This window comes from Aotus nancymaae, unplaced genomic scaffold (assembly GCF_030222135.1).
Source record: "Aotus nancymaae isolate 86718 unplaced genomic scaffold, 86718_ANA_hifiasm-v0.15.2.pri h1tg000049l, whole genome shotgun sequence".
Lineage (NCBI taxonomy): Eukaryota > Metazoa > Chordata > Mammalia > Primates > Aotidae > Aotus > Aotus nancymaae.
Genome location: NW_026988463.1, coordinates 31,855,570 through 31,869,226, shown reverse-complemented (window position 1 = coordinate 31,869,226; position 13,657 = coordinate 31,855,570). Strand labels below are relative to the sequence as shown.

The 13,657-nt window shown below is 53.4% G+C and overlaps 2 protein-coding genes across 3 annotated transcripts in view; one reads left to right on the top strand and one right to left on the bottom strand.

Annotated features, from left to right (window-relative positions):
• The window catches only part of LOC105734018 (gamma-tubulin complex component 2), a 28,042-nt gene extending 19,679 nt beyond the window's left edge, over nucleotides 1-8,363 (bottom strand). For both annotated transcript variants that reach the window (XM_064362770.1, XM_012476724.2), the window contains exons 1-4: nucleotides 8,284-8,363; nucleotides 2,877-3,078; nucleotides 866-994; nucleotides 316-492 (exon numbers count right to left, since the gene is read on the bottom strand). In XM_064362770.1, coding sequence (XP_064218840.1) covers nucleotides 316-492; nucleotides 866-994; nucleotides 2,877-3,026 — 456 coding nt within the window. In that variant the 5' untranslated portion in view covers nucleotides 3,027-3,078; nucleotides 8,284-8,363. The remainder of the gene's footprint in view (nucleotides 1-315; nucleotides 493-865; nucleotides 995-2,876; nucleotides 3,079-8,283) is intronic.
• Nucleotides 8,364-8,371: 8 nt separating this feature from the next.
• Nucleotides 8,372-13,657, top strand: ZNF511 (zinc finger protein 511). Its single transcript, XM_012476727.2, has 6 exons — nucleotides 8,372-8,557; nucleotides 9,169-9,242; nucleotides 9,550-9,751; nucleotides 9,936-10,060; nucleotides 11,348-11,497; nucleotides 13,292-13,657. The coding sequence occupies exons 1-6, from the start codon at nucleotides 8,405-8,407 to the stop codon at nucleotides 13,368-13,370; spliced, it is 783 nt and encodes a 260-aa protein (XP_012332150.1). The 5' UTR covers nucleotides 8,372-8,404; the 3' UTR covers nucleotides 13,371-13,657.

The window sequence follows — 13,657 nt, the reverse complement described above, 5'->3', positions numbered from 1 at the left end:
GAATGGGGGGTCAGGACTGGGCGGGGTCAGAGCCACACGACCACCTGCAGCGTGAATGGGAAGTCAGGACTGGGCGGGGTCAGAGCCACATGCCACCGTGCAGCGTGACTCCCAAGTGGGTAGGAACCTCGTTGGTATTTATTCTTGTGGTCCAGAATTCTAGGTTTAAAAAACATTAAATATATAGAGCTAGGTCATGATTAAGCATTAAGCCTCAGCCTCTCTAATGATAAATGACAGAGAGACGTGCCCTTCCAGCAGGGGCCTGGCACAGCAGTGAGCGTGGGCGCCTGTGGACAGCCATGGATGCAGTACCTGCTGCAGTGTCGAGCCGGTGGCCACGCTGCCAAGCTGCTTCCTCAGCTCCTCGAGCTCCTGCATGGAGATCTTGGAGGCCGCCGCGGGGACGCTGATGCTGGTGGCACTGCTGCCCACAGTGGCGGCTGCAAGCTCAGCTCTTTCTTTCGCATTCTGTTGTAAGTACTGCAGAGTCTGAAAACATGCAAACATGCAAACCTCCACACCAGGCCAGCACAACCCTGGCCACAGTGGATGAGCAGGGACACCACCACCAGGACGGCTGCCCACCCTGACAGGTGCTCCTCTTAATAGCAAAGCGATGCGTGCAACAGGCAGGAATCCAGCACAACACAAGGGAAACGAGAAGCCCCCAGCCCCAGAGGCTGTTTCTCAGGTTTACATCCATCATGGGTGATCTTTCACTCTGGTTCACCACAAACGTCATACCTGGCCTTGAAGTGTTACTAGTGAACTGACGGGAAGGTGGCGTGGAGACAGCAGGAGATGCCACCTCACTCCCGACATGGGCTGCATGGTGCAGTATGGCAGGCGGCATGGCACCTACCTCTTTGTCTTCCGTGAGCTTTGACAGCAGGTACACCAGCGGGTCAAGGTTCCTCGTATTTTTAGATTTCAGTTCGTCATATTTCTTTAGAAAGTCTTCTGGAGTACGAGAGAACTCTGCAATTTTAACCTCAAAAGCACAAACATGAGTGATTTAATGACAATAATTAATAAAGCACTTTAAAAAATCCTTCAAGAAAATTAAGCACAATGAACCAAGAGTTAAACTTGGGTAGGCTAAATAATCATCTCTCTGAAATAAACTAAGAAAACTCATCTGAATATTGTGTTAAACTTACCCATGTTTTGAGCCAGGTAGTGGCTCACACTTGTAATCCCAGCACTTTGGGAGGCCAAGGCAGGTAGATTGCTTGAGTCCAGGAGTTCAAGACCAGCCTGGGCAAAATAACAAAACCCCATTTCTTTTTTTTTTTTTTTTTTTTGAGACAGAGTCTTACTCTGTCGCCCAGGCTGGAGTACAATGGCGTGACTGCGGCTCATTGCAACCTCCACCTCCCGGGTTCTGTCCTGCCTCAGCCTCCTAAGTAGCAGGGATTACAGGTGTGCACTACCACACCCAGCTAATTTTTGTATTCCTAGTAGAGACGGGGTTTCGCCATGTTGGCCAGGCTGGTCTCAAACTCCTGACCTCAGGTGATCAGCCTGCCCTGGACTCCCAAAGTGCTGGGATTACATTTGTGAGCCACCACACCCAGCCCACAAAACCCAATTTCTACAAAAAGATTCAAAAAGTAGCAAGGCATGGTGGCACTCGCCTGTGGTTGCTACTCGGGAGGCTGAGGTGGTTGGATCACTTGAGCCTGGGAGGCTGAGGCTGCAGTGAGCCAAGATGGTGTCACCTGCATTCCAGCCTGGGTGACAGAATGAGACTCTGTCTCAAAACAAAGCAAAACACAGCTTATCTATATTTCCCATTATGGTTTCTTTCCTCTTGTGCTTCTCCTTATTATTTTAATTTTTTTAGAGACAGGATTTCATCACGTTGTCCAGGGTGGTCTCGAACACCCAGGCTCAAGCCATCCAGCCGCCTCGGCCTCCCAAAGTGCTGGCATTACAGGCGTGAGTCCCTGTGCCTGGCCTTTTTATGTTTCTTCAGGTTTGTATGGAGAGTAGCTGCTTACGTTTCTTCCCAGGAGTTTATGAGTTCACTGCACACATCTCACCGTATTGCCTCAGGAATGTATGATTATGTGCAAGCTTAGGGGTGTTTTGCTCAGTGATTGACAATGCTTCTCTCAGAATGAACTCAACGTGTGTCCCTCAACTCTCTATTCCACTCAGTTCATCTGCCTAATTATCCTTGTGCCTTATCCCTGTTTTGAGCCAGTTTAAATAACTGAAGATTCATAATGTACTTTTAAAAATAGACTTCAAATTCAAAATCATTTTCTGAAAACCTATAATTCTGAATTACATATCATCTGAATAAAGAAATAACATCTTAGCCGGGCGCAGTGGCTCACGCCTGTAATCCTAGCACTTTGGGAGGCCAAGGTGGGTGGATCACCTGAGGTCAGGAGTTCAAGACCAGCCTGGCCATCATGGAGAAACCCCATCTTTGAAAAAAATAAAATAAAATAAAATAAAAAATAGTAACATCTTAAAGGGATTTCAGCATGGTCAACACCAGTGCCTCCTTTTTATCCACAGGAATGCACATGTCAGGACTCTCCCCACTCATGGCTGCAGGGGATGGAGTGGGGAAGAGGGAGGGTTCTAGGCCCAGCTTTCTCCTTGGGCCTCCATTTACTCATCTGCACAGTGAGAGTTATAGGAGCTGCTGGGGGAGTCAGAAGAATCAGAGCTGAATGCATACAGCCCAAGTGCTGTCTGCCGTCATTCCCGGTACCACTGAGGCCACCCAGGACAGGGCCCCAACTCTGCATCCTGCACCAAACACAGCCCTGCACCAGGGGCGGTGCTCACCCTGCATCATCCTGACCCCGGGCGGTGCTCACCCAACATGGCACTACACCAAGGGTGGTGCTTACCTTGGCGCTGTGAGCAGAGACGGTGGTAGTGACATACGGGGTCCTGTTCTTTTGAAGCAGGTCAATGTAGACCTCAGCCCCATCTCCTCCGTGGACACGCAGCAGGCTAAGCAGTTCATTGACGTCATGGTGAATCCGAAATTCACTCATAGTTATGGCTCTGAGGCACCAACATCACAAAATGTTCTCCTAAAGAGGGCAGCTATTCATAAAATTAAAACTGTATAAATAAAAATATATTTTCTGACACTCAAGCCTGGCCAATGTCAGACCTTTGACAAACCAAGTTATTACCTGGCCTGCCTGGCCAAGGGCCCCTTCCCCAACCCCACAGCAGCCTCTCAGAGGGTCCTGTGCACGGGACTGGGATTAGGGTCCCTTCCCCAACCCCCCAGCAGCCTCTCAGAGGGTCCTCTGCACGGGACTGGGATTAGAGCCCCTCACCCACACCCCAGCAGCCTCTCAGAGGGTCCTGTGAACAGGACTGGGATTAGGGCCTCTTCCCTGACACCCCAGCAGCCTCTCAGAGGGTCCTGTGCATGGATGATTCGCTGGCCACCAGCTTCCAGGCAGCCTCCACAGCTCCGGGAGCTGGCCTGTGGGCAGCGTGAATGTGGCCTGAGACCCGGGGGCTCCCTTTCTCCTGCATCTCCCTCCACACAAGGGTCTGGGCCAGCAGGGAATGCTCTGCTGCTCGCCTTGGCTGGTGGGCAGAGCATTCTGGTCCCAGATGTGCAGACATGAGGCCCTCCCTGTGGGGTCTACACAGGGAGCTGTGCAGAGGCCCAAGACATATACACCATGCCAGTTCCCAGTGCACACAGTAAAATCACAGCCTCCACCCGAGAGGCCCACACTGGTTCTGAGACCCTGCGGTGCCCAGTCACAAATCCTTTCCCTCGTCCAGCTCTGTGTTCCTTCTGCACTCCCGGACCCATGACATCTCCTTTTCTTACCCAAGCATGGCTACCCACAGAGATGCTTCTGGTAAGATTCCTGCACGTTCCCTACACGTCTGAGCTAAGTGAGGTTCCGCTGCAGCTCAAGCTGCCCTGCTGACCAGCTGTCCCAGGGTCTCACCAGGAGACACATGACACATATGAGATCGAAGCCGTCACAGACATGCTTGAGTGGGCAGCAGAACACTGCATGGGGTCAAGGTGAGCCCACCCTTGGGTCAGGGTGCTGGGTGAGGTGCACTGCCCCTGGGTCAGGGTAGAGGGAGAGCCACCCTTGGGTCAGGGTGCAGGGTGAGCGCTACCCCTGGGTCAGGGTGCTGTGTAAGTGCCACTCCTGGGTCAGGGTGCGGGGTGAGCACTGACACTGGGTCAGGGTGCAGGGTGAGTACTACCCCAGGTCAGGGTGCAGGGTGAGCTACCCCTGGGTCAGGGTGCAGGGTGAGGGCTGCCCCTGGGTCAGGGTGCAGGGTGAGCTACCCCTGGGTCAGGGTGCAGGGTGAGGGCTGCCCCTGGGTCAGGGTGCAGGGTGAGCGCTGCTCCTGGGTCAGGGTGCAGGGTGAGCGCTGCCCCTGGGTCAGGGTGCAGGGTGAGCCACCCCTGGGTCAGGGTGCAGGGTGAGCACTGCCCCTGGGTCAGGGTGCTGAGTAAGTGCCACTCCTGGGTCAAGGTGCAGGGTGAGCGCTACCCCTGGGTCAGGGTGCAGGGTGAGCCACCCCTGGGTCAGGGTGCTGGGTAAGCACTGCCCTGACTCTCCCATCAGTGGCTGGTCACTAGCTACTGTCATCAGAAGTTCTGATACAAGGCCATTAAGACAAACACATGGCTGTTTGCAGTGGCTCATCCCTGTAATCCCAGCATTTTGAGAGGCTGAGTGAGGTCAATCACTCAAGGCCAGGAGTTCAAGACAGCCTGGGCCACATAGTGAGACCCTGTCTCTACAAAAAAAAAAACCACAAATATCAGCTGGGCATGGTGCCATATGCCCATAGTCTCCTATTTGGGAGGCTGAGGTGGGAGGATCGCTTGTGCCACTCCAGCCTAGGCAACAGAGGGAGATCCTGTCTCAACAAAAAACAAAACAAAACAAAAGACACACACAGGCAACTGGCTATAGATTAAAAAACAAATACAAGTAAACTTTACATGCTTCACAAACATTTCAATTCATCTACACAAGGGCTCTTAATCTGGTGTCCGTGAATAATACATAACACATGAGCCCTTGAAAATTACAGGCAAAATGATCTGTCAATTTTCTGAGGAGATGGCCCTTCAACAAACTCTCAAATGCATTAAGACCCAAAAAAAACTAAATAACCACCCTGCCGACAGCTTCAGGAAGACAAGGATGAGCTCAACAAAACATCAAATACAGGAGACTCGGCACACACTCCCACGACACTCTAACTTGCTAATGACTATCGGCGTCGGACCCGACAGTGAAAAAGCGAGATTTGAATCCTGTGTGACAAAAAACAGCTTCTCCGTATATGAACATCAAATACTGGTCACAGGCAGGGTATCTCCAAAAATGGAAGTAGAGCAACAAGCACGCAGGGTCCCTGAGCTGCTCGGGCACATGCTTTTGACTCAGGAGGCGCTCATGGTTAACTACAATTCAGCACAAGGCCAGCAGGGCACCCGCTGTGGAGTCCCACGCAGGCCCAACACTGAGGTGGCCATTTCCAGGCGGTGGGACCCTGAACAAGGACACGTCCTCTCCAAGCTTATTCTGAAAATGGGAAGCCATTGGTCCCGCCTGAGCTGTGGTGGAGAGAAGCGAAATCATCCTGAGAAAGCACAGAAGGGCCCATACATGGTAATCTTGCACTGTGGTTACCAGAAAAGCAGAAACAGACACACTGCCACCGTTACTGCCTGGAGATGGTAATGCTGTTATCTGGGAAATGGTTAAGTTTACAAAAGGAAAAATTGGGTTCCCATCACTGACAACATCTTAAACTACCAGTTGCTTTTTTCTTTTTCTTTTTTGAGATGGAGTCTTGCTCTGTCCCCAGGCTGGAGTGCAGCAGCGCGATCTCAGCTCACTGCAACCTCCACCTTCCGAGTTCAAGTGATTCTCCTGCCTCAGCCTCCTGAGTGCTGGGACTACAAGCGCACGCCACCACACCTGGCTAATTATTTCTATTTTAGTAGAGACGGGGTTTCACCATGTTGGCCAGGATGGTCTCAATCTCCCGACCTCGTGATCCGCCCACCTCGGCCTCCCAAAGTGCTAGGATTAAGGCATGAGCCACCGCGCCCGGCCTACCAGTTGCTTTTTTAATAGTCATGGGGAGTCTGGGATGAGCCCTGCAAACTACTTGTGAAGCAGAAAAGACAACCCAAAACTTTCCACCTAGCAGCCTCTTCAAATCCAAGGGAAACCTGTTTCACCCACATTCTATTCGGCTCCCCAAGGACTGCAGGTTGTCCTGTAACTGCTGGACTGAGAAATACTTTGGTCACGCTTAGTGGAAAGAAAACCATTTGCCACCAAAACAAAGCACTTCCCTACCCTACCCCTGAAATCATCTAGGTAAATATTTATTTAAAAACTACCTTCAGAAAACTTTACATCTCTTGTAGAAATAAAAGTATGGACGTCTGCACGTCACGAGTGCTCATTTTTCAAGGAGCCTGCTGCTCTCCCCGAATGTGGGGACCATGCCTCCAGAAGGGAAGCCCACACCAGCACAGGGTCCCTCCCCCCAGAGGACCTTTGGGAAAATCCTGAGGCAACTCTGGGGTGTCACAGTGACTGAAGGGTGCTCTTGGTACTTGATGGGCAAGGGCCAGGGACACTAATGTCCTGCCAGAAACGAGCAGAGTCCCACTGAAAACACAGCTCGGAGGAAGATTTAGCTGTGGCCGCTTACTTGTTCTTCTCGATGCTCCTGAATCCTTACTACTAATCACGCAAATAGACAGGCCCAGCGTCTGTGACTGGGCAGGACTGAAGTCCTCCTCACACGGCCGTGAGCGACCACAGGGACAAGTGCTGAGGAAGCAAGGCATGCATGTCACACTCCACCACGGACAAGCGGGGCACACAGAGGAACCTGAACGACAGCCTCTGTGGAGAGCTCAAACCTAACTGCACAAATTGGTTTGAAAAATGTTATTTTACAACTTGTGAAAAATGTCAAGGGCCCAAATGCTTTTACAGAGACAGTACAGTCATGCCTCACTCAACATTCTGAGAAATGCCTGCCAACATGGCGAAAACCAGTCTCTACCAAAAATACAAAAATCAGCCAGGCCTGGTGGCGCACACTTACAATCCCAGCTACTTGGGTAGCTGAGGCACAAGAATCGCTTGAGACCAGGAGGCAGAGGTTGCAGTGAGCCAAGATCAGGCCACGGTACTCCAGCCTGGGTGACAGAGACTCTATCTCCAAAAGAAAAAAGAGAAATACATGGTTAGGTAATTTCCTTCTGTGTGATCTCCATGGAGTGACTCGCTGACCTAGATGGTGTACGGCCTACCATGCACCTAAGCCTGGTGGAGCCTCACGCTCGTGGGCTACAAGCCTGCCCAGCAGGTGGCTGTGCTGCACACTCAGCAGCTGTAACAGAGAGGTATTTGTGTATCTAAACATGGAAAAAGTACAGGGGCAGACCTAGCGGCTCACACCTGCAGTCCCAGCTCTTTGGAAGGCTGAGGCAGGAGGACCACTTGAGCCCAGGAGTTTGCGACCTATGATCGCACCACTGAACTCCAGCCTGGGTGACAGAGCTAGAAAGCTAAAGCCTCTATCCGCCACCACCGGGCCCATCCTCTGCAGCAGACCTGAAGCGTGCACTGCTTCCCGCGTTCTGTCAATCATCATTTTAATCAGGTAACTCTTTAGTCTGACGTCTGCCTCTCCTGCTAGGCTGTCGCGCTCTCCTCTGATGCCTTCACCCACACATCCTGAGCACAGGTCCGGTGTTTCATGGGAGCTGCAGGGACTGGAGAGGTCGACAGGACCCCGGCAAGCTAGGAAAGGGCCTTTGAACTAAGGTAACGGGAAGTCACCCAAGAGCTTTGAGTTAACAACGGTTACAATACAACCGGAGCCACTTCGGCTCCACTTCGCGACTGCTTTAGAGGGAACAAGATCCAGGGGCTACGCGGTCCGACAGGCGGGAGCCGGGGCAAGGTGGACGGGAGAGGGCGTGCGAGAGAGGGACCTGCGACCCCGCTTCCCAGGGCCGGGAGAGGACACCTGGGACGATCCGGAGACCCGCTCCGTCTCGCCCCAGCTCAGGGTCGGGCCGCGGGGCAAGACGCTGACCTGGCCAGCACAGGCCCGAGGGGCTTTGGCCAAGAGCCCGAGGACCGCTGAGCAGCCAGAGAAGCGCATGGGAAGAGCCGCATCCCGCCAGTCCCGTCGCCTCGTGGCCTCCCGAGCCCGACAGTCCCCCAGCCTCCCCCGCCGCGCCAGTGCCCGGCCAGGACTCACCGCAGACCCGGAGCCACAGAGCCCACGCAGCCCCCGACGGCGGCGGAAGTGCGCGAGACGTCACGTCCGGCCCGGCTCGCGGACGGTGGCCGACTGGCTGAGCGGGCCCGCGCCCAGAGTGATGCAGCTGCCCCCCGCGCTACGCGCCCGCCTGGCCGCGGGGCCCGGGACGGCCGAGCCACTGCCTGTAGCGCGGGACTCCGCGGCCGAGGCCGCGCCTTTTCGCTTCGCTGCGCGCCCAGTGCGCTTCCCGCGGGAGCACGAGTTCTTCGAGGTGATTGAGGGAAAGAGAAAAAGGGCAGTTGTAGGATCCAGTGGGTCCTACGGCTGCGGAACGGTGCCGGAGCCTGGAGTGGGCGGGACCTGAGGCCGCGGGGTGGGGCCGGAGCCCGGGGCAGGCGGGGCCTGAAGCTTTGGGACGGGACCCGAGGCCGCGGGGTGGGAGCGGAGCCTGAAGTAGGCGGGGCCTACAACTGCGGTGCGGTACCGGAGCTTGGGGCCGGTGGGACCTGAAGCTGCAGGGTAGGGCTGGATCTTCGAGTGGGCGGGGCCTACGGTTACGGGACGGGGCTGGAACCTGGGGCAGGCAGGACCTAAGGCTGCGGGGCGGGGCTGGAGCCTGGAGTGGGCGGGGCCGAGGCCGGAGGCTTCGAGGTAGGGGCGGAACCCGGGGCAGGCGGGACTTGTGGCTGCAGGAGGGAGCCTCAGCCTTGGGCAGGCAGGGTCTATGGCCGCGGGGTGGGGGCCGAACCTCGGAGGGTGGAGCCTATGGCTGTGGGGCGGGACCGCAGCCCGGGATGGGTGGGGCCACGGGTGTGGGTGGGGCCTGACACGGTGGCCGTGTCGTGAGGCACCCGCCACACTCACAACGCACATTTCCTGCAGGATGGGGACGTGCAGCGCCACCTTTACCTCCAGGACGTGCTCTTGCAGGTGGCCGATGTGCCTGAGAAACCCAGGTGAGCGGCCGGGCAGCGCCCGGCCAGTGCCACTCCTGTGCTTCCCTGCCCGTTCCCTCGTACCTGGGGCAGGGCTGCCGGCTCCTCCACGTGCGGCCGCCCCACCGAGGCACTGCGTTTGTCCAGCTTTGGCGTGCCCGGCTTCTCCACCACCTAGCCTGTTTGTGAAACTTTATTCATAAAAAGAGCTTGGAATTACAAAAGATGCATGGGGGCTTTATGGGACGTCTCAAAGGGAAACTGGGCAGAAAGTCCAGCTTGGTTCCTTGCACTGGCGGAGGGGCCCCTGAGCAGGTCTCCTTGGCAGGGTACCCGCGTTCACCTGCCAGGTGGCTGGCTGCTGCCAAGTGTTCGATGCCCTGGATGACTACGAGCACCACTACCACACGCTGCACGGAAACGTTTGCTCTTTTTGCAAACGGGCCTTCCCTTCTGGACACCTGCTGGATGCCCACATCCTAGAGTGGCACGATTCGCTCTTCCAGATCCTGTCTGAGAGGCAGGACATGGTGAGTGACGTCTGCACAGCTGCCGAGGCCACCCCCAGTGTGATAGGCTCGGAGGACTGCCCCCAGCTCTTGGGTGCGCAGGCAAGGCCAGGGACACCTTCTGGCCCTTGGCAGCCCAGCTATGGGGGTATGGCAGTGGGCGAGGGCCAGGGGTCAGAGGGAGGTGATGTTGTCTGCATTTCAGTACCAGTGCCTAGTAGAAGGCTGCACAGAGAAGTTCAAGACCAGCAGAGACCGGAAGGATCACATGGTGAGGTTGCACCTGTACCCCGTGGACTTCCGTTTTGATAAGCCAAAGAAAAGCAGAAGGTAGGGAGGCACCAGGCTCAGTACTGCCTGCCTTTGGTTTTAGGGAAAGGCTTCCAACCAGCCAAATGCACAGATTGTCATACTTAGACGCCATGGTTAAGCACCTGTGTGTCTCTCAGGGGTATTCACCTGCAGGTACCTGAAGCCCTGGGAGCTCACAGTCCACCCTGCCGAAGGGAGGCTGGAGAGGAGCCTTGGCTGCCCAGCTTCATGCCCGAGGAGGCAGGAGAGGGGGTGTGGGAATGACCGGGCACAGCGCCTCCGCACTCACACCCCTCAGGGCTGTGCCTGTACCTCCTCCTGCAGCCACATCACTCAGCCTCAGCTTTCTCTTTGTCCTAGGTGTGCACATGTGAGATTGACAACAAAGCCATTTACTAACACGTTACCACAGAGACAGCGCACTCTCGGGAAATAACCTCCAGGAACAATCCTTTTTTTGAGACAGGGTCTCGCTCTGATACCCAGGCTGGAGTGCAGTGTTATGATCTAGGTTCACTGCAACTTCCATCTCCCAGGGTCAAGCGATTCTCCCACTTCAGCCTCCTAAAGGACTAGGACTAGCAGTACACATCACCACACTCGGGAAATTTTTCTGTGTTTTGTAGAAACAGCGTCTTGCTGTGTTGCCCAATCTGGTCTTGAGCTCCTGGGCTCAAGCAATCCACCTGCCTCAGCCACCCAAAGTGCTGGGATTACAGGTGTGAGCAACCATGTCCAGACAGAACAATTCTTAAGTTGCATTATATTTTTTCCTTTTTTAACTGATTATTTTAGGTGAACCTTTCAGACACTTTCTCAAGTAGTACTTTGCTGTTTAAAATAAAATAATTGGGAGAACCCACTGCAACATAGGAGGCTTTACAAAGACTTTGTACAAAGTAATTGTCTTCTTTCTGAGGAATCATTTTAAGGAGAAAAACTCTGCAATGCTGGATTGAGATACCTGTATTACAAAAGTGACTATAGTCTCTAGTTAACTTTAGCAAATTTCTCACACTCATAAAGAGATCTGTGGCACCATTGGCACCAGAAAAATACTATTTTCAAAAAAAGTATGATTGTTACAGTTGTTTATAAAATGCAGGTTTAATTATATAAACAATGACCTTGCCATAATCATTCTTCTTTTCCCAGTAGCCCGAAAACCACACTATAAAATAAGACTGTAAGAAAATATGCTATTTACAAGGAAAAGCATAGTTTCTTTCTTGGAAGTTCATTTCTGGGGAGCACTGGGGCTGTAGGAGCCACGCAGGTCTGCTGCTCACTGCTGTGTCCCTGCAGCCCAGCCTCGCCAGGGGCCGGCACCCAAGCCTTAGCGGAAGTCCAGGGGAACAGTGGAGAGCAGTCAGAAGGGGACGCCATGGAAATCTGCACCGAGCCTGTGGTGGCCTCCCCTGCACCGGCGGTTGAGAGGCGGACCTACAGTCATAGGTCAGTGCCAGACCTCTTTCTGAAACACGTTCTAAATGCGTGCTAGTGCTGAGCATTCTGGGTTGCATCCTGGGCTGCTGTTTTTCTCATACCGAATTCAGAAAGGTAGCGCTGGGTAAGAAAATCTGCTTCTGCCAGAGGTGAAAGTCCCGATATTTCCGTTCCTGTGGATAACTTAGTTTCTCTTGCATACTGTTTCTGAGCCACTGAAGCGCAGGAGTCCCGAGCCCCACCCTCTTTTCCTCCTCATCTGAGTGGGATGGCAAGACATCACCTGCAGTTGCTTCAGTTACAACCCATCAACTGTCTTTCTAGCATTAATTGTACTTTTATTGGATTAAAGTTGATTGCAAATTAATTTGGGGAAAATGTTGAACAATTGGGGAAAAAAATCACCAAACAATCGAAACAGGTGGAAGATGAAGCTGGTGTTCCCTGCACCCTCGGACTTTGGCCTTTGAATGAGCTGGGGGCTGGGGCCGTAGGGGTTTCCATCGGAGGGTCGTTGGGTAGCAGGACCGCTCTCAGCCCCAAGGGCTTGGCAGGAGCCACCGTAATCATCCTTGAAAACCACACTATAAAAGTGTGGAGTCCTTCCCGGCCAGTGGGTACAGGTGGCTGGCAGGATCTCCCACAGGAAGTAGGTCTGACGGAGGCTGTTGAAAGGGAGCTGCCCCAGGACCCAGGAGGGCCTGCCGGCCGTGTATTCTGCCTGTTCCTAGAGCAAAAGAGAATGAGAAGTGCGAGGTCCAGCCCCGTATGGTCTAGTGGGCATTCTTTTGTGTGCGGAGATGGTAGATCACGGGAAAGAAAGTCACAAGACACAGAGATAAGAATTAACCTGGGCCCAGGGAACCGCCACTACCAAGATGTGGAGTCCCATAGTGACCCCAAATGCCTGGACGTGCTGATATTTATTGTTTACCAGGTGGGGAGCAGGGTCAGGAGAGTGACTCATCCAACGTGATGGATAGGGTCAAGCAAATCACATGCTGACAGTACAGGAGGCCCTTCCCTTTCGGGTAGCCGCTGCAAGGGAGAGAGGCACATATGTCAGCATCTTTCTACACACTCATCAGAAAGATCAAAGCCTTCCCCTGCTCTTACTTCTCACAACTTCTAAGAACTTAAAAGGAGAGCCAGGTGGGAAAGTGGAACCTGAAAGTGGACAAGGATGGTGACCATCAGAGCACAGCACCACAGAGAGGCATTTAAGCCCCTGGATGTCTGCCGGCCGGCCTGGCTAATGTCGGGCCTTCCTCAAGAGCCAGGCAGAGCAGTGTTCTCTGAATTCCCCCAATGAAAGGGAAACCCCCCTTCACGGCCTGCTAAGTAGCAGGCACCTTCCCAGGCGCTGGCATTACCTCAAGGCCTGCCTGCTAAGTAGTGGGCACCTCTCCAGGCGCTGGCGTTACTGCAAGGCTCTCACTCTCGCCTCCTGATCACTTCTCACAATGTCCCTTGGGTTCCTAATCATATTTCACCTGGTTGTTTCTATTCTATAAGACTAAAATGTTTTTATGCTATAATACTAAAGCAAAATTAATAGTAAAGAATAATGATTTGATAAGATTGATTATATAATCGATTGATCGTTTCTAAATATATTTGGTATCATTGCTAAAACTAAGTAATCATTTGTTATTCTGGGACAGATTGTGCCTTCAGTCTCTTGCCTTGGCACTGGGCAACTTTCTTCTCAAAGAGAAGGAGACTCACAGCTGCTGTTATGAGCTGTGTTGTTTGTTGGCAAAGAAAATACAGCATCTAATACGAAACTTTCTTCCATCCCAGAATACCCTCTACCATCTGCTTTGGTCAGGGTGCCGCTCGAGGATTTAAACGCAACAAGAAGAAAACCAAACAGTGCTGATGGACTCAGACAGTAAAGGAGCGGGGGCAGTGGCCACTGGAGTGACAGCTGGCCTGGGCCTTTCTCTGACCTGGTGTGGCCACCCTGGGCCCAGGCCCTCGCCATCCTCCCTGTCTCTTTCCCTCAGCAAATGGCATCAGCAGCTGTCATCAGAAGCCGTGGGGGACCCACGGATTTTGGAAACAACCCAGCACGCTATCGGGAATGAGATGTGGATGTCCTGCCTCCCCTGCAGGCCCACCCTGAGAATGTATTTTTAAACACATGAAATAGTATTTTTCACTGAT